Source organism: Mustela putorius, unplaced genomic scaffold (assembly GCF_011764305.1).
Source record: "Mustela putorius furo isolate JIRA1106 unplaced genomic scaffold, ASM1176430v1.1 tig00003850_pilon_pilon_pilon, whole genome shotgun sequence".
NCBI classification, from domain to species: Eukaryota; Metazoa; Chordata; class Mammalia; order Carnivora; family Mustelidae; genus Mustela; species Mustela putorius.
The window spans coordinates 13,072,233-13,091,161 of NW_025422002.1; the positions used below are offsets into that span (position 1 = coordinate 13,072,233).

Here is an 18,929-nt window from a genome sequence, read left to right on the forward strand (position 1 = left end):
TATCAACTTAAAAAAGACTGTTATATACCTAAGATATTATATATGAACCTCACGGTAACCACAAAGAAAGAACATAAAATACACAAAAGAAAAGAAAGAGAAAAGAGGAAAGAAATCTAAACACACCACTAAAGAAAACTATCAAACCACAAGGGAAGAGAGAAAGAGAAGAGAAAGGAACAGAGAAAAACTACAAAAAGAGCCGAAAAACAACTAATGAAATGATAGTACAGCTATCAATAATTATTTTAAATATAAATGGACTGAATTCTCCAAAAGACATAGGGTGGATGAGTGGATTAAAAATAACAACAACATCAGGCACCTGGGTGGCTCAGTGGGTTAAGCTGCTGCCTTCGGCTCAGGTCGTGATCTCAGGGTCCTGGGATCGAGTCCCGCATCGGGCTCTCTGCTCAGCAGGGAGCCTGCTTCCCTCTCTCTCTCTCTGCCTGCCTGTCTACTGTGATCTCTCTCTGTCAAATAAATAAATAAAATCTTTAAAAAACAACAACAACAACAACCAGACCCATCTATAGGCTGCTTACAAGAGACTCACTTCAGATCTAAGGACACACACAGACTAATACGAAGGGGGTAGAAAAACAAGTTTCATACGAATGGAAATGAAGAGAAAGCTGGGGTAGCAATACTTACATCAGACAAAATAGACTAAAACAAAGACTATAATAAAGACAAAGAAGAGCTCTACATAATGACCAAGCGGTCAATCTGACAAGAGAATTATAACATTTGTAAAGATCGATACATTGAACATACCTAAACATACAAGGCGAATGTTAACAGGCCTAAAGGGAGAAATAGACAGCAACGCAGTAAGAGCAGGAGACTTTAACACCCAACTCACATCAACAGATCACCCAGACAGAAAATCAATAAGGAAAACATCATCCTTAAACGACACGCTGGACCAGATAAACTTAACAGATACATATAGAACATAACATCCAAAAATAGCAAAATACATATTCTTTTCAAGGGCACATGGAATATCCTTCAGATAGGTCACATGTTAGGCTACAAAACAAGCCTCAATGAATTTAAGAAGACTGAAGTAATATCAAACATTTTTTTCTGACCTTGTGGTCAGTAATTAATTATAAGAAGAAAACAGGAAAAGGCACAAACATGTAGAGACTAAACAAAATGGTACTAAACAAGCAAAGGGTAAATGAAGAAGTCAAAGAGGAAATAAAAAAAATACAGAGAGACAAATGAAAAATAAAAAAAAAAAACAGAACAAAATTCTTGGGACGCAGCAAAAAACATTCTAGGAGGGAAGTTCATAGTGCTACCTCAGGAAACAAGAAAAGTCTCAAATGATCTAACCTTAAAGGAACTACAAAAAGAAGAACAAAACACAAAGTTAGGAGAAGGAAGGAAATAAAGATCAAAGAAGAAATAAATGAAACAGACTAAAAAACAATAGAAAAGATCAATGAAACCTAGAGCTAGTTCTTTGAAAAGAAACAAAATCAACAAACCTTTACTTAGACTCATCAAGAAAAAAAAAAAAAGGACTAAATTAAATCAGAAATGAAAATGGAGAATTATAACTGATACCACAGAAATACAAAAGGTAAGAATACTATACAGTTGGCTACACCAAGTCAGACAACCTGTGAAAAAAAATGAGCCAATTCCTAGAAATATACAATCTTTTAAGACTGAATCATGAAACAGAAAATCCGAATAGACTGACTGCTAGTAATGAAATCAAATCAGTAATCAAAAAAACTCCCCTAAAACAAAAGTCCAGGTCCAAATGGCTTCACTGGTGAATTCTATCCAACATTTAAAAAGGACTTACTACCTATCCTCTTGATATAATTCCAAACAACTGAGGAGGAAGGAACAATTCCAAATTCATTTTATGAAGCCAGCATACCAAAACCGGACAGAGACATTACAAAAAAAAAGAGAACTACAGGCCAGTATCATTGATGAACCAAGGTCCAAAAACCCGCAACAAAATTTTACCAAACCGAATTCAACAATGCATTAGAAGGTTCATGCACCATGACCAAATAGGAGTCACTGTAGGGATAAGAGGATAGATTAACATCCACAAATCACAAAACATGATACACCACATTAACAAACAAATGAAGGACAGAAATCATATGATCATCTCAACAGAAGCAGAAAAATTATTTGACAAAATCCAACATCTACTTATGATAAAAACTTTCAACAAAGTGGGTATAGAGGGAATGTACTTCAACACAATAAAGGCCATGTAGGACGGATCCACAGCTAATATTAAACTCAGTGGGGTAAAACTGAAATTGTTTCCTCTGAGATCAGGAAGGATGCCCATTCTCACCAATCTTATACAACACAGCATTTAGAAGTCATAGCCATAGCAATTAGGCAAGAAAAAGAAATAAAAGGCATCCAAATTGGAAAGGAAGAAGTAAAACTGTCACTCTTTGCAGATGATATAATATATTCAGAAAACCCTAAGGACCACCAAAAAAATTATTACAACTACTAAACAAATTCAGTCAAGTCGCAGGATACAATATTAATACACAGAAATCTATTGTGTTTCTATACAATAATAAAGAGCTGAATAGAAAGCAAAATATTCTTATATCATGTAAAATATCATTTACAATTGCATCAAAAAGAGTATAATACTTAGGAATAAATTTAACCAAGGAGGTAAAAAAAGGTGTATTCTGAAAACTAAAAGACATTGATGAGAAAAATTGAAAATGGCACAAAAAAATGGGAAGTTATACCCTGCTCATACATTGGAAGGAATTATTGTTAAAATGCCCATTCTACCCAAAGCAATCTACAGATTCAATGCAATCCCTATCAAAAAATATCAGTGGTAATTTTCACAGAACTAGAATCCCAATATGTAAATGGAACCACAAAAGACCCCAAACAGCCAAAGCAATCTGAGAAAGAGAACAAAGCAGGGTATCATGCTCCCAGATTTCAAAATATACTACAAAGCTATTATAATCAAAACACTATGGTACTGACATAAAACCAGGCACACAGGTCAATGGACTAGAATAGAGTCTACAAATAAACTCACACTTACAAGTTCATTAATCTTCAACAAAGGAGGCAAGAATACACAATGGGGAAAAGACAGTTTCTTCAATAAATGGTGTTGGGAAATCTGGACAGCCACATGCAGAAAAATGAAATTAGACCACTTTCTTACCCCATATATAAAAATAGAGTCAAAATGAATTAAAGACTTAAATGTGAGTCTTGAAACCATAACATGTTTAGAAGAAAACATAGGCAGTAAGCTCTTGGATATCAGTACTGACAATATTTTTCTGGATATGTCTCCTCAGGCTAGGGCAACAAAAATAAACAAATGGTACTACATGAAACTAAAAAGCTTTTGGATGGTGAAGGAAACCATCCACAAAACAAGAAGGCAGCCTACTAAATAAGTGGAAGACAATACTGGCCAACGATATATTCAATAAAAGGTTGATCCCCAAAATACATAAAGACTCATACAACTAAAAAACAATCTGATTAACAAATGAGCAGAGGACCTAAATAGACAATTTTCCAAAGAAGACATGCAGATGGCCAACAGACACATGAAAAGATGTTCATCATCACTAATCATCAGGGAAATGCAAATCACAGCCACAACGGGATATCGCTTCACGCCTGTCAGAATGGCTGGTATCAAAATGACAAGAAATAACAAGTGTTGGTGAGGCTGTGGGGAAAAGGGACCCCTGGTAAATTGTTGGTGGGCACGTAAATTGATGCAACCATCATACTGTGGAAAATATTATGGAGGTTCCTCAAAGATTAAAAATGCAAATATCCTAGGGCCCAGCAATTCCACTTGTAGGTACTTAACTGAAGAAAACACAGTAATTAACTCTAAAAGATACATGCACCCCTAGGTTCACTGAAGCATCATTTACAATAGGCAAGACACATAAAGTTACCCAAGTGTCCACAGATAGATAAATGGATAAAGAAGTCACGGTGTATTGATACAGTGAAGTATTACCCAGCCCTGAAAAATATCAGGGCCATCTGTGACAGCATGGATGGACCAAGAGGGTATGATGCTACGAAGTCAGACAAAGAAAGACAAATGCTATGTGATTTCACTCACATGTGAAATCTAAAGAACAAGACAAAACAGAAACAGACTCATAGACACCGAGAAAAATCTGGGGGTTGACAGGGGTGGGAGGTGGAGGATTGGATGAAATAGGTAAAGGGGATTAAGAGGTATAAACTTCCACTTATAAAATAAATAAGCCTCGAGGACCTAATGTACAACATAGGGAATATAGTCAATAACATTGTCGTATCTTTGTAAGGTGACAGATGGTAACTGAAGAAAAACACTGAATCACTATGTTGTATACCTGAAACTAATATAATAATGTATGTCAATTATAATTCAGTAAAAAAATGGTAAACAGTGACTTTCCCTGGGTGAGAAAATGATGGGTGATTTCTGTCCTCTGTTCTTTATCATTTTCAGTTCTTTCCACAATGACCAGGCATTAACTTGTGAAACATTTAAAAGATCAAAAATTATGAAACACAAAAGATTATACACCAGTATTATATCATAGTCCCTTTCTGGGGTAGGGAAGGGGGAAACACACAGACACACACACGCAGCCAAACCTTGTACAACTGAGTTTGAACTGTGTGGGTCCATTTCGACACAGATTTTTAAAAATAGATACCGTAAGAACTGTGTATTTTTTCTTCCTTACTACTTTCTCTTTTTTGAAGATTTTTAAATATTTATTTATTTGTCAGAAAGAGAGAGAGAGAAAGGCAGGCAGAGGGAGAAGCAGGCTCCCCGCTGAGCAGGGAACCCGATGCAGGGCTCAATCCCAGGACCCTGGGCCATGACCTGGGCCAAAATTCGCTGCTTAACCGAATGAGTCACCCAGGCACCCCTCTTCCTTATGACTTTCTTAATAACATTTTCTTTTCTCTAGCTTACTTTAAGAATGCAGTATGTAACACATGTAACATACAAAATGTGTTGACAGTAAGGCTTCAGCCAACAAGAGGCTACCAGTGGTTAAGTTTTGGGGGAATCAAAACTTACCTGTGGATTTCTGACTGTGCAGGGTCAGCACCCCAAACCCACATTGTTCAAGGATCAACCATATCACCTTCATAACCACTATTTTAACAGTGGGGCTGCCTACCAAATATGTAGGTTAATCTTCCCTGAACAACGCTCTTTTAAGTTTCCTCAGTAGCTCCTTAGCACCTAGAGGACAAGGTTCCAAGGTCCTGTGCCTGGCACTCAGGGCCCACAGCCTGGAGGCAGCACATCCCCCAGCATCTACCCACTTCTGCCTGGATGAGCCGTAGCCAGGGCACACCTGGTCTTTGCGCAGGCTGTGTCCCCCGCCCATCATGTCTTTTCTCTTATGTGCCAGTCTTCAGAGGGGCTGGGACAAGATGGGGCAGGTCTGGCATGGCGTCATGAGAGAAGGGCTCCTTACCAACCACAGAGAGCAGCAGCAGGACACTGCAGATGACGATGGACACGATGATGGCCGTCTCACTGCCCCCCAGCTGCAGTGTGGCAATGGTCTGGTTGAAGTTCCCAACCTGGATCTGTATGGAGGTGGAGGGAGGGGCTGCAGCTTCCCTGGACTTGTGCCTTGGCTCTTCTCCTCCCTAGCACTGGGGCCCCAGGCAAGACACCTAACCTCTTTGAACTTCAGCCGCCACATCTGGAATGCAGAGATAACCACGCCCACTTTCCCGAGTTGCCCTGAGGGCTATATGAGAGGCTAGAGAGGCTACGTGTTCAGTACACGGGGCTGTGTTCATTATTATAGCCTGGCAGGAGCCATGGAGGAACCAGACACAGGGCAGTTCACAGGCCCTGGCTGTAGCCCACCATATCTGGAGGGCTGTTCAAGGACCCAGGGAGCAGGCGAAGTCTGAGGACTCAGAGGGCATAACTGGGACCGGGGTGCAGGTGAAAGGGAGTTTTTCTGGTCAGAGTTTGCCCATTCCGGGCATCACCAGCTGCCTGGGAGGGAGGGAGCTCCCCACCCAGGAGGCATGCAAGCAGGTACAACATAGAAAAGGTCCCATTTCTGGGCCCTCTCTGCCCTCCTCCTGTTTCCCTCCCCTCTGTGACTCTGCATGGTGGGGGAGGCCCAGACTCCAGGGGGAGCATCAAGTCGAACAGGGACAACTTCTTTTTTTTTTTTTTTTACTTTTTTTTTAATAAAACTTCTTTTCAGTGTAACAGAATTCACTGTTTTTGCACCACACCCAGTGCTCCATGCAATATGTGCCCTCCTTAATACCCAGCAACTGGCTCCCCCAACCTCCCACCTCCCCACCCCTTCAAAACCCTCGATTATTTTTCAGACTAAGGGCTCTGAAAAACAGGGACAACTTCTTATGGCCTCTGAAGGTCCAGCCCCATCAGGCCTATCCCACACCCATCACTGACCTGGAGCAGGTCCCTAAGTGCTGGGGCCTCCTCTGTCAAGTGGGGATGTAAAGCTCTGCTTTGCTCCCCTCGCCTCATCCACTGAGCACAATGCTTGGCACCGGCATGGCATGTGGAGAAGGGGTTGGCACTCAAGCAGATGGGGCAGGGCTGGGGGCCAGGGCCACCTCCACCTGCGGCACTGTTTACTCACTGTGATGGGCAACTGGCCCTCGGCTGTGCCCAGGGACTCGTTGACAGAGCAGTGGATGACTCTGTCCGAGACGATCTGGATGTCACAGGCCACTTGGCCTATCTTGATCCGGTACTCGTGGCTCTGGAGGCCCAGGCTGTCCTGCTCCTTCTGCGGGAGCAGAGCGGGGGTGCTCACCAAGGGCTATGGCGGAGCCCGGCCCCGCCATGTCCTCCCCTGCTGCCTCCCCTGCACCCCTGGGCACTCACATGGATAACCAGGGTGAGCGGCTCCCCGGGGTGGTGCTTGATCCACTTCTCCCTCTTGGCCGTGGAGAACTGTGGGTCAGGGAGATAGTCGAGGCGGAACCTGCCGCCCCGCCGCGCCTCCTCGGGGTCCAGCAGCTCCTCGGCCACGGCCACCTCATCGGCGTAGGCCCGCCCGTTGATGAAGAAGTCCACGGGGGCAGATGCATTGCTCAGGGCCCCCGGGGATGGGCAGGTGATGAGGGTGGAGTTGAGAACCTTGCAGAGCTGGCAGGGGAGGGCCAGGGTCAAGGTGGGGGACAGGCAGACAGATATGGAGAAATGGAGAGAGATGATGGAGGTTTTGGAAGACAGAGAGAGAGAGAGAGAGACAGAGGCAAGGGAGAGGCAGCAGAGTGAGGCCTGGGCAGTCAGGGCCACAGGCTGCTCCCCACCCGCCTTGGCCCTGTGCCCCCTCACCGTGGGCTCCCGGCCAATGTGGTGCACAGCCATGGACACATTCTGCACCATGTGGAAACGCTCGCCAGCCACGGTGATGGTCCTGCCGCCACTGCGGGAGATGGCAAGCCTGTCAGACCCCCTGCAGGTCCAGAGAGCAGGCTCAGCCTGGGGTGGGGCAGGTCTGCGGTCTCACCTGACAGGGCTGCGACGGGGACTGATGGCCGTGATGACGGGGTTCTGCATATAGTGGAAGGTGAGGTTGCTGCGCACACAGCCCCGGTGCTCGAAGCGCACACACACAGACACAGGGGCTGGCAGGGTGCCCTCGGGCACCGTGCAGGTGATGCTGGTGTCCGTGCGCCTGCGGAAGGCAGTGCCATTGTCAGCACGGCCCCACCTCCCCCCAGGGTCACTCCTGCCTGTCCCATCCCCCAGGGCAGGAGCCTGTGCACTTGGCTTGGGTTCCAGGCCTCCTCGGCAGGGCCCCAGCCTGGGCTTCTGACCCCTTGCACAGAAACCTGTTGTTTCCCTATTTCCACCACCACACCTTTGCTTGGGCTGTGCTCCCCACCTTCAACACCCTCCCTTCTCCTCAAACCGTGCCTGTCCTTCCCAGTTTTCCGCCCCATCCCACATCACCCAAGAAGACTTCCCAGAGTTCCTCTCTCAATGACCATCCCTGCTGTGGAGTGATTCTGAAAATACTGATTTTTCTCCCCATCTCAGATGTTTCTATTTCCTGTGGGAATATCCGCTTTCCCCTGCCGTGACTGTACTGCACTCTTCTTGGTAGCCACAGCAATGCCCATCCTTGGGGCCTGGTATGCAGTAAGTACATGATAAAGACAAAGGTATTTCACCAAGAGGTTATGGACCACACCCCTGCTGGCAGACACATCAGAAGATCTGAGAATGTGTACAATCATCACCATTCTCACTGCAGCTGTCACTTATGAGGTGCCTACTGTATGCCACAGTATTACTCATAACTACTGTTCTTACCAGATGAGGAAACTGAGGCTCAGAGAGGGAAAGGGGCTTGGCCAAGGGGACACAGCCAGTGGAGACTCAAGTGATCCTTGGTGCAAGGATGTCCTTCCACCCCTGTAGCCCCCCGGCCTTCCAGTTACCCTGGGCTAGAAGGGATGGCCCAGCCCAGGGGCTTACACGAGCTCTGCGCAAGGCTCTGTGTCATTCACCAGGACTTGGAGCTCAGAGCCCACATGGAGGTCGCTCCCGTGGATTGTGATCCTGGTGCCCCCAGCCTTGGGGCCCTTGTCAGGCTCCAGGAACTGGACCAGGGGCAGCTGTGGGAGGAAGAGAGGTGGTCAGGCCTCAGGCCGTTCCCCAGGTGTGTGCCTGGTGGGGTGGGTGGGAAAGTGGACATGGCCTCTCTTACCACATAGGAGAAGCGCTCCCGGGACTTTCCCTCCTTGGAGGCATTCACTGTCACCACGTCTGAGAATGCCCCTGGCGCTGGCCCTGTGGCACACACAATCCTGGGGGGAGGCGGCTTTGGTCAGCGGAGCAGCCCGAGGATCTCAGGAGCTGGGTATCCTCCCTCGAATAATGTCCCCCAGTACACCCTGACGGTGTGGGAGCGCCCCACATTTGCCCTCAGCTATCAGCCCTGCCACTTACAGTGGGCGCAGCCATGCGGCCAAGACACCCAAAGGCATTACCCACATCAAAATACTGAGACCATTCCCTGTCACTTGGCAAACAGCCATTCTGAAACCCCCCATTGTCACCCTGATGCTAGGCTCTTCCCCAGGACTCTCCCACAGTTCTGCAACCCTATGAAAAAGGGGCTGGGTAAGATAGTCTCTTTGGACCCAAATGTTCTCCAACCATGAGAACATTGGCTAGGCTGGGAGACTGATGGTCTTTCTGCAAGCTGGCCTTACAGTCCCCCAAAAGGAAATCTGGCTTAGTCCCTGCTTTTGCAGAGCCCCTCTGGGCCGACCCACAGCTGCAGGCCCAGACCTTTGTACCACACAGGCAGCCCCACACTTTGTTAATTGCAAGGTTTTTGTTTTGTTTTTTATGAGTGCAAGGCTTCTGTGGAAGGGGAGCTGGTCTAGGGGCACCTGGGAGGGCTTCCCAGAGCAGCAGGCACTGAAATGTGAACCTGAAGGGTAAAGACGAGTGGCCGGAGCAGAAAAGGGCAGGACGCACAGGGAGGGGGAACAGCTTGAGCAAGGTCCAAATGGTGGTGGGCCATTTCTGGGGAGCTGCCGGCTGCCGAGAAGATTGGGATGGCTGAGGGGAGGGGGAGGGCAGAGCTATGGCTGGCACTGTTGGGGGCGGGTTGCTAGAGGTCATTCAGAACCGCCCCAGGGACTGCCCACTACTCACTCCTCGGACACTGTGTATCTGTCAGCCAGGGGCTCACAGGCCACGCTGCCAATCCACACGCCATGGGCCACGTCGCTAAGCCGCCGGCCTAGGTTCCTGCCTCGGATGGTCAACAGGGTCCCGCCATCCAAGGGGCCACTCAGGGGCTCGATCTGCCAGGTGACAGAGGACGGATGAAGTTCTGAGGCTGGGACACCAGCAGCCTTCCCCTCCCCCATTACTGACCAGGGGGAGGCAGGACCATGCCCACCTGCTGCTCAGGAGAAGGTTCTGGTTCTAAGAGGGCTGGGACCACCGTTCACTTGACAGGTCCCTGGGACTGCCAGGGAGGGTGTGCGCGTGGGTTACTGAGCCCACATGGGTGTGGGGATGAGAGTGTGTGTGCACAAAGTCAAGGATACTTGGATGGGGTGGGGGGTCTCCTGGGGACAGTGAGGTCCGCTCCCAGATGTCTGACCACAGGATCCTGCATCCCGGCCAGAGCAGGGCACCTGACGCAGGCTAAGTCCGTGACAATCCTGACCTAAGACTTTCTTTCCTAAAACTGAGGCTCAGCGATTATTACCAGTTATTACCACCCTATCGGCAAGGTTTCCCTGACCTCACTATAAAAACTATACGCAAGCCCCAGTGTCTCTGCTATTCCAGCCTCCCCCCTTTACTCTGTTTTTCTCCATAGCGCTCACCATCTTCTATATACAAGTTATTGACTTCCTTACTTATCACTGCCCACCCTGCTCCCCAACGACACCATGAGCTCCAGGTCGAGGGTGCCATGTGTTGTGTTCATGGCTGTGTCTATGGCACGGAGGGAGCCCAGCCCCCAGCAGTGCTTAGGAGGTCACTCTGCACGCCCGGCCATGTGAAGCACAGGAGCCACAGGTCTGAAGGCCCAAGCAAGCAGCCGTGTGTGTCACACAGGCAGGCCCGTGGGCACGATGGGCCCCCATGGCTGGTGGGGGGTTTACTTACCACACGGATCTCAGGGGCAGGGCAGGTGCCAAGCAGGGGCTGCAGGGGCCCCCGCAGGCGGCAGCCGTCACTCCACACGCACAGATGTCCCAGGTCCTCCCGACCCAGGCACTGAGAACAGTCAGGGCTGCCCATGGCGCAGTTATAGACCTCCACTGGGATAGACAAGGGGGCAGCATGGGTCAGGCCCCTGCCCCATGACCACAGTGCCCTAAGCACCCTCCCTCTCGCAGGGATGACCCCCCCCACCCCTGCCAGAGGTGAGTCCTTGTCCTCCAAACCCTACAGGGCCTGCACTCAGCACAGTGCAGCCACAGCCTCATTAAAATCTGTCCTCACCACAATTCAGTCAGCGGGGAGCTCTTTACTAGCCCCAATGGACAGATAAGAGACTGACAGTCGGAGGGGAGAAGTGACTTGCCGAAGGTCCCACAGCCCATGAGTGGCCGGGCCGGGATTCACACCCAGGCCTGAGTGGGACTTTTCACCCACCACTGAGCAATGTGGGCTCTGTGGGCGCCAGGGCCTCAGACGCTCGGAGGGGCCCAAGAGGGAGCACAGGAAGGGTTCTCCAGGGCCTTGGGTATTCAGGCTGGTGCTTGGGTCTCTCTGGGGTCTTCATGGTGGGGATGGGGGCCCCCATGTCCATCAGGGGTGGCCGAGGCTCCCCATGGACAGGTTCTTGGGGAATTGATTCAGTCCATGTAGGAACAGCAAGGACACCGGCCACAATCTGGGGGTGCTATGTCCCAGACATAAATGTAAGATCTGTGTGCATCATCTCAGCAAATCCTCACCAAGCCTTCCATGAAAGGGTCTGTGCCTCATGTCCCATGGGAACGATGAGGCTCAGAGAGTGACGGCTAAGCAGGGGCCCACAGCTGCACAGCCGTTAGCACAGAGATGCCTGGCCCAGAGGAGCTGCCCAGTGAATGAATACTGAGCCAGTGACCAAGTACAGATGGGCAAGGCTCGGTTCTGAGAACCTGTGTGTTAGGGAATGACAGGACAGGACATCTGTGACTGTGCAGTGAGCACTCGCTGAGTCCCCCAAGGGAGAGCCCCACCCATTAAGACTGAATCCCCTGTGGCCACATGGGGTAGATGGGGGCCCCCACCTGTCATGGGGGCAGGGCTGTCCAAGTATCGGGCTGGCTGCCCCTTTAGCTGGAGGCTGAGTGGAAACACCTGGCTCTTCTGGGTCGTGTGCAGCTGCCAAAGGACAAGAAAGAGCATGAGGGGCATGAGTGGCATCTAGGTCTCTGCTGGGGGAGGGGATGGTTGTCCTGGAGAGAGGACAGGGCAGGGATGTTGAGGATGGGGGGATCAAAAAAAGGAAAGGAATAACGTGGGAAGGAAGGAGACAGCATCTGGATTTGTGCAGGCCTCCCCCCACACTCCTACCCCACCCCCACACACATCTGAGCCATACCACTCACCACCACTTGGTTGCAGTGTACAGTAGATTCATTCACCCACATGGCTTCAAAGATCTCCTCTGGCCCGAAGCTACATTCTAGGGCTGCGCCCTGGAAGACATGGGGGCGCCGAGGAGTGCGGGATCAACACTCATTACCCTCTGCCTCCATCAGTAGCACGTCATGGCCTACTGCCCTGAGGAGTGGGCTGAGTCCTACTCTCAGGCCTCTCCCCGCCGCAGAATGTCCTTCCTGGTCTTCATATCCAATGTTTAAGGGAGACAAGGAGTACATGAACACCTAGAACATTGGCCTTGAGCTCTCCGTGCCATTAAAAACCTCACCAGCATCCCCCAATGGCCTAAACCAAAGGCCTTTTACTCAGCTCATAAAGTCCTGACTCTTGAGCATGGCTGGCATTCAAGGTTCAACCCAGGGAGACTCCACCTGCTCTTTGAACCGTAAAAACCCCCCTCCTCTCTCCCACATGCTGATGCCCAAGCCATGGCAGGATGCTTTTTGACATGGCACAGGCCGCCCTGCCCCCGGGCCTTTGCCCTGTCCATTCCTCTCACCCAAATAACTTATCTCCCCTTTACCCACCCAGCGCAACAACACAGCCTTCAGAATGCAGTTCAAATGCCCCATATTGCAAAGATTTCCCAGTCCCTCCCCTTAAATCAGGTGGATGCCCCTCATTTGATAATTCATTCATTTGGCAGGGGGTTGGGTGCCTGTGGGGACTCTGAGAAGTTCCTAAAGCCTTCCCACACCCTGTATACTGAGGACCACCCTTATCCCCCTCCCCAGGTTCTGTTTACACTGGTGTGTAAACCCTGGGGAGGGTTGGGGCTGTGTCTCAGCCCCTGTGACACCTCCAAGGGCAATGGAGTTCAGCGAGTGAGCTCAGGTTCCATCGGTTTGCATCCCACACTCTGCTACTTCCTAGCTGTGCAACCCTGTGCTAGTGGTCCTCCTCTCTGAGCCTTGGTCCTCTAAACTTGGCAATAGAAACAGGCTTCCCTGCTCTGTAGGGTTGCTGGGGAAACAGGAACTGATGTATCTTTAGTGGGTTGCACACTGTTGGTGACTAATATATGTGGCTCTTAGTATGCAGGAGGTGTTCCACACATGTTTGTTGACTAACTAAACAGGGCCCAACCCCCCAAACTCATCTTGTCCAGCACAGGCGTCCAGGAAACAGTATCGATGAATATTTGCTGACTGAACAAGCCAGCCTCGTGGCAGGACTTCCTGTTTATGTCCCTGTTGTTAGCAGATGTGACACCCTGAGGAGAACACAGGTCAACAACCCCCTACCTCACCCCCCCACCTGCCCAGTCTCCCCATTCCCAGGAAGGTGGCTGTTGAGCTTATCTGCCCATGCTGAGGTTGGCAGATGGTGGTGGTGGGGGGGTCTGTCCTCTTGAGTCTCTGAACCCAGGTCTTAGCCACTCAGGACAGCAAGCCCAAACTGTCTTGGGGCTCCTCAAGGGGTAGGCCCAGAAAACAGGCCTGCTGCAGAGCCCAGGCAGGGGGCTCTGCTTGCCTCTACCCTGCCCTTCATGTTCTAGAAGCAGGCCCAGGTCCAGGAGTGCCAGGATCACTCAGGCACACTGAGGGTAGACACGTGTCCCCCAGGATCCCCAGCTGGGAAGCAGCAACCAGGATCCAAACCCAGGGCTTGGGCCTCCCCCTGCTGGGCTCCCATAACCCCAGGGAGTAGCACTGTCCTCCACACCAGCCCAGGCCCCTTCTTGTCCCAAATGTGGCACGGTGGAGTCAGAGGGTGCCTGCCCCCCACAGAGCTCTGGCCCCAGCCACGAGGCTGCCTGACACATCCCAGATGCCCAGCACGTGGACCCCACGTGTGACAGCTGTCACAGGCCTCCGCTCCCCCTTGGAAGCAACAGATGGTGACTCCCCAGGAGCTGGGGAGGGGGATGGCTGGCACACTTCCAGAACTCGTCAACGCTTCCCACCCAAGACACTCTTCCAGGAGGGACCCAGAACAGAGCTGCATCTCCTCCTCCCCATGTGGGGGATGGGGAGGGGAAGGCAGATGGCAGGGAAGAGCACTGTCTCAGGAGTCCAGGGCTGGGGTGCAAGTCCAGCCCTACGTCATGTATATCTACTTCCACTTTCCAGGTCTCCTTTTCCCCATTTGGACAGTGGGGAATGGGGCACCACAGGGCCACTCTTCGGGCAAGACAGGCCAGCCAGAACTGAGGAAGTGTATCCAGAACCACATTTCAACCTGGGGCAGGGTGGGCCGGAAAAGGACCAGGTCCACCTGTGGGCTGTGGCCCAGCTCTGTTGGGAGAGCTTTGGAGGGTAGGAGAGTCTGGGCGTCCCCCACCAAAGCATTTCCATATACAGTGGGTCCTGGCCAGAGTTTCCCTCAGGAGCTGTTAGCAGCCTGCTGTCCCTTGGACTGGGCCCTCACCACCTACTTCTCATTCCTCCAACCCCCTGCAACCACCCTGGGCCTTTCTCAGACAGAACCTGGAAACTCAGAGACACAAAACCAGAGTGTGGGTGGAGGGCCCAGAGTATGGGTCCCCATCCAGGACGCGTTCTCCCCAGCCTCCCACCCCGCCCGGGCCTGGCCCCCACCTACCTGGAAGGCAGCATTGGCCAGACGCACGGGGATGCTCTGGGAGCTGCCTGTAGGCACGGGTGCCAGGGCTGAGGGCAAAATCTGGGGGCAGTCCTGAGGGCTCTGCAGTTAAAACACAAGGAGGAGAAGGTGACGCAGGAGCGTTTCAGAAGGGACAGGACTCCCCGCAAAAGTGCCTGCCAGCCTGCGAGGTAAGAAACACCAGGAATAAACTCACAACAGCTGCCACCCTAGAGGGTGACGTGGCACCTCCCACATACCATCTCATTTGATCCTCAAGACAAGCATAGGGGCAGGAGACTTTACTGACCCCATTTTACAGATGAGGAAACTGAGGCACAGAGCAATGAAATAAACTGCCCAGTGAAGGAACCAGTGCCCCCGTGGCTGCTCCGGGGCTGGCCTCCCTCCCCATCTCTGAGCCTCATCTCTTCTGACTATAAAATGAGGGACTGCACCCACTCTCTAAGACTCGGCTTCTGGGCTCACACATGTTAAATGAGTCAGAGAAAAGAAACTCCAGGCTTCTAGATGTCCTGTGGGAAACGGGCTCTGAGGACCCTGGTGCTACCAGGTTCCACACCCCTCCCCATAGCCTCAGGCAAGAGTCACAGCCTCTGGGCCGAGGTGCCAGGCCCCCAGAGTTCCAGGGCAGGCCTGGGCATCAGCATTCCTGTGTGGGCAGTACAGCCACTGAGGCCTGGTAGAGCAGGAGCTACCTCCAAAATGGAAGGGATGGAAGGAAGGAGGGCAGGTGGTGATATACCTGAGTTCAAAGGGCAGAGCTGGTCTTTGAATTCCTACTGGCTGCCTCCCAGGCCAGAAACAGGCCTGAACCTGAGTCTTAGGGTGAGGGGCAGAGACCAGGGGTAGGGCTGTGCCCACTCTGCTGCCTTAGTGAACTCACTGAGCTTTAAGTCTGGAGTCCTCACCCTGAACTAGGCTCTCCCGACCTGGGGGTCCCTGTGGGCTGTGTCCTGACTCCTCACACGCTGAGCCCGACCGCCAAAAGCCTGAGAGAGAGGAAGACCGAGGACCCAGCAGCAGTCACATCGCACCAAGGCCTGACCACTCTCCAGCCCAGAGGGCTTCCTGCTCTGCCTTCCTCCTGCCCAAGTCTGGTTGGGGACAGACTTGGGGACACCATGATCCACGTGTGTCCACCTTGGGGTCACCCAATCAAGGCAACGGCCTCTGGGGATAGACTTGAGAGACCTCCCTGGGGGTCTTTTCCCCCTATTGTTAATCAGACAGGGAGCTCCTTAAAGGGCACTCCAGGGACCCAGCATCCCACCGAACCTCAAGGTCAATGGGTGCTCACCATGTCAGCATCAGTGGAAGCCATGAGCTCACACAGCCCTCACAGTGCTCCTGGCTGGTTCTGAGCACTCCACACTGTATTGACTCACCAAATCCTAACTCCCAACAGCCCTATGAGGTAGGCACCCATTTTATGGAATGGGCAGCACCGGAGCCCTCCTGGTTATCCCAACCGTTTGCTGACCACCAGGCCAGAAGCCTCGCCTGGACTGGTCTATTTCCCCAGGAGTGGCGCCTAGTGCAGACCGCAGAGGCCTTGGCTGAAACAGCAGCGTGGCCAGGCCAGGGCGAGGCCTCCTGGGCGATGTTTCTGGAGGGCCAGGAGGGAGGAGCTTGTGTCCAGCTCAGTGGGAGCGCACACAAACCTCTGTCCCTCTGAGCTGCTGTCTGGCAGTCTCGTATGTAAACCCCATGGAATTTCAGAGAATGGAACCCACATGTTTGCAATCAGTCTGCATGGCCGCTGACAGTTCTGCCTTGCAACTGGCTGGGGGCTCTGTGCTCTGTCCTCCCAGCTCCACCCCACCAGTGGGTCAGTGGCTGACAGGAGGGGCTGGGGAGTGAGGGTCAGAGGGGCAGCTTCCACAGGAGGCTCCCCAGAGGGAATGACATGGGACTACCCCCAAGGGCCTCCCATTCTCCTTGATCCCAATCTATGATCCCATGGCCACTTTGATGTTTGTAACCATTCTATGGAGTGGAATCAAGACTAAGGGTCCTGGCACACCTTTGCCCTCCTTCGGTACCTCCTCCCCACCCCACCCCGCGAGTTGGCTAACCCTCCATGGGGCCAGCTGGAGCGTCTGCTACTAGCCTCCAGCCATCTGTCTCCAAGTCTGGCTTGGCTTTTGGGGAACTTCCCCCACAGGCCTGCGGTTTGGGAAGACTGACTCTGCTCCTCAGCCCCAGGGATAGGTGGGTGTCCCAGGCCTGCCCTGGCCTCAGCAATTGGTTCAGAGAGCGTAAGTGACCCTAGTTTAGCCAGTGAAAGTCAGCTGCGGGACTCGTATAGAACCAATAAGAGAAAGAAGCTCTTTTTGTTTTCTGGGGCTGCCAGGAAATCAGGAGCCTGCCCGGAGCTGCTGAGGCTGTCTTGGCTACCAACGGAGAGGGCTGCCAGAGCATGGAGCCCGTCCAGAGGGGCAGAGAGCCCCGACAACGTGGTGGGAACCCCTGGATCCAGCTGTAGCTGAAGGTGATGCAACCCCCAGACTTAACACTCATAAGTCAATTAATTCTGTTGGTGCAAGGCCAGTTTGAACTAGGATTTCCTCACATGCAACCAAAGGACAGGGGCCTCCCTGTCCCATTCCAGACCAGGCCATGGACACGTCAAGAAGAGACTGGGTGGCTTCTCCCCTTTGCTGGAGTGCCACCCGGGGCACCGCCTGCAAGTTCAGGAAACCACAGCTAACTGCCCGCACTCTAACAGAGCTGAGAAGGTGGGACACCAGGAACAAGGACAGAGGCTCGGTCGGCAGTGCTGGGAGGCACCACCAACCCCGACGGAAGCCCAGCATGTGCTGGTTCACAGAGGGTCTCACCTGTCCCCACAATGGGACTCACAGACTCTCTTGCCGTCTCTCCCAGGCTCAAGGGTCAAGAGCTGGTGTCCCAATACACGCCTGGCCCAGGGGCCTTGAATCCACCACACAGGGTCCCTTCCTACCTCTCTGTACCTTCACGGCCCCCTAAGCTCTCTCCTGTCCCTACCAAACCACTCTCCTCAATGGCTCCTAATGAAGTTCAGGTTCACAGATGCAGCCATGCCACCGGAGGGGCCTGGCCTCCCACCTCTTGTCCCCTCCACTTTCTCCTTCTGGTGCCCACTAGGGAATGGGAAAATAACAGGAGACTCAGCCTCTGGCAGCTCCCCAGGGACACCTCCCTGGCCTAGCGCAAGCCCTACTGTCTCCTCCCAGCGCTCAAGGGGCGCAGGCAGATGTGCAAACCTCCCAGCCCACCACCTGACCAGAAGCATGGCGCCCGCACGGCTGAGATGTAATTAAGTGCCAACTTCAGTATCAGAGCCTTCTGCAGGCCTTGGGAGGGGCTGCCTCTTCTCTTCCTAGATTATCGTAATGCTCTAAGACAGGCCCTCTCTGTGCTCCCCACCCCAGTTGCTGGTCCCCAGATCAGAGGACCTGGGGGGGCTGGTTTACAAGATGCTGCTGCAGAAACATTTCCAGGCTGGCGAGCTCCTATGCATCTGTCAGGACCCTGCACAAAGGTCCCTTTCCCAGAGAAGGGCTCTCTGGCCCACCCAGTAAAGCGGCCACCAGCTCTTAGGTAGAACAGGGGCCTTTTAGGGAGTACCTACAATGGGCCGCGCATGGAGCTAACTGTACTCCCAGGTGCAGTTGCAGATTCCCAGCACAGCGAAGGAGGGCCATTTTAAAGAAGTAAAATGGACAACTTTACAGCAAGCAAAATAGGTGATGGGGGAAAAGGCACAGAGAGATTCAGTAGCTTGGCCAGGATCACACAGCCACAACACACACCTTGGGCTCTTGACTCATGATGGGGAGAGCAGAATTATGTCTAACTGGGTCCTGCCCACTGCCTCGTGCAGACTCAGGCATACAAAGGGTGCCCGACCAATGCTGAACAGACCATGATAAGGTGGGGTCCTCCTCACCCCACCACTCCTGTAGATTAGAGCACAGGACTCTGGCTGCCAATGCATATGCTGTATGTTCTCATTCACTGAGTCCCTGCTCCGTACTGAGCCCTGGCTGGGGGCTGGGACATGCGGACCCCAAATGAGAACAGGAGTCCCGGTTGGCCAGGACCAGAAACCTAGTGTTCACTGCAGAGGCCTGGGGGCCTCCCCTATGGTTTGGGCACAGGACACCCCTGGAGCTCTCCCCCAGTGCCAGAAGGC

At 52.0% G+C, this 18,929-nt stretch overlaps 1 protein-coding gene across 2 annotated transcripts in view; it reads right to left on the reverse strand.

The window, feature by feature from the left end:
* The window catches only part of PLXND1 (plexin D1), a 56,211-nt gene that overhangs the window by 12,304 nt on the left and 24,978 nt on the right, over positions 1-18,929 (reverse strand). For both annotated transcript variants that reach the window (XM_013054806.2, XM_045063341.1), the window contains exons 9-20: positions 14,726-14,827; positions 12,127-12,216; positions 11,806-11,899; positions 10,688-10,842; positions 9,716-9,867; positions 8,757-8,856; positions 8,525-8,664; positions 7,551-7,718; positions 7,376-7,466; positions 6,920-7,183; positions 6,672-6,821; positions 5,508-5,622 (exon numbers count right to left, since the gene is read on the reverse strand). In XM_013054806.2, coding sequence (XP_012910260.2) covers positions 5,508-5,622; positions 6,672-6,821; positions 6,920-7,183; positions 7,376-7,466; positions 7,551-7,718; positions 8,525-8,664; positions 8,757-8,856; positions 9,716-9,867; positions 10,688-10,842; positions 11,806-11,899; positions 12,127-12,216; positions 14,726-14,827 — 1,621 coding nt within the window. The remainder of the gene's footprint in view (positions 1-5,507; positions 5,623-6,671; positions 6,822-6,919; positions 7,184-7,375; positions 7,467-7,550; positions 7,719-8,524; positions 8,665-8,756; positions 8,857-9,715; positions 9,868-10,687; positions 10,843-11,805; positions 11,900-12,126; positions 12,217-14,725; positions 14,828-18,929) is intronic.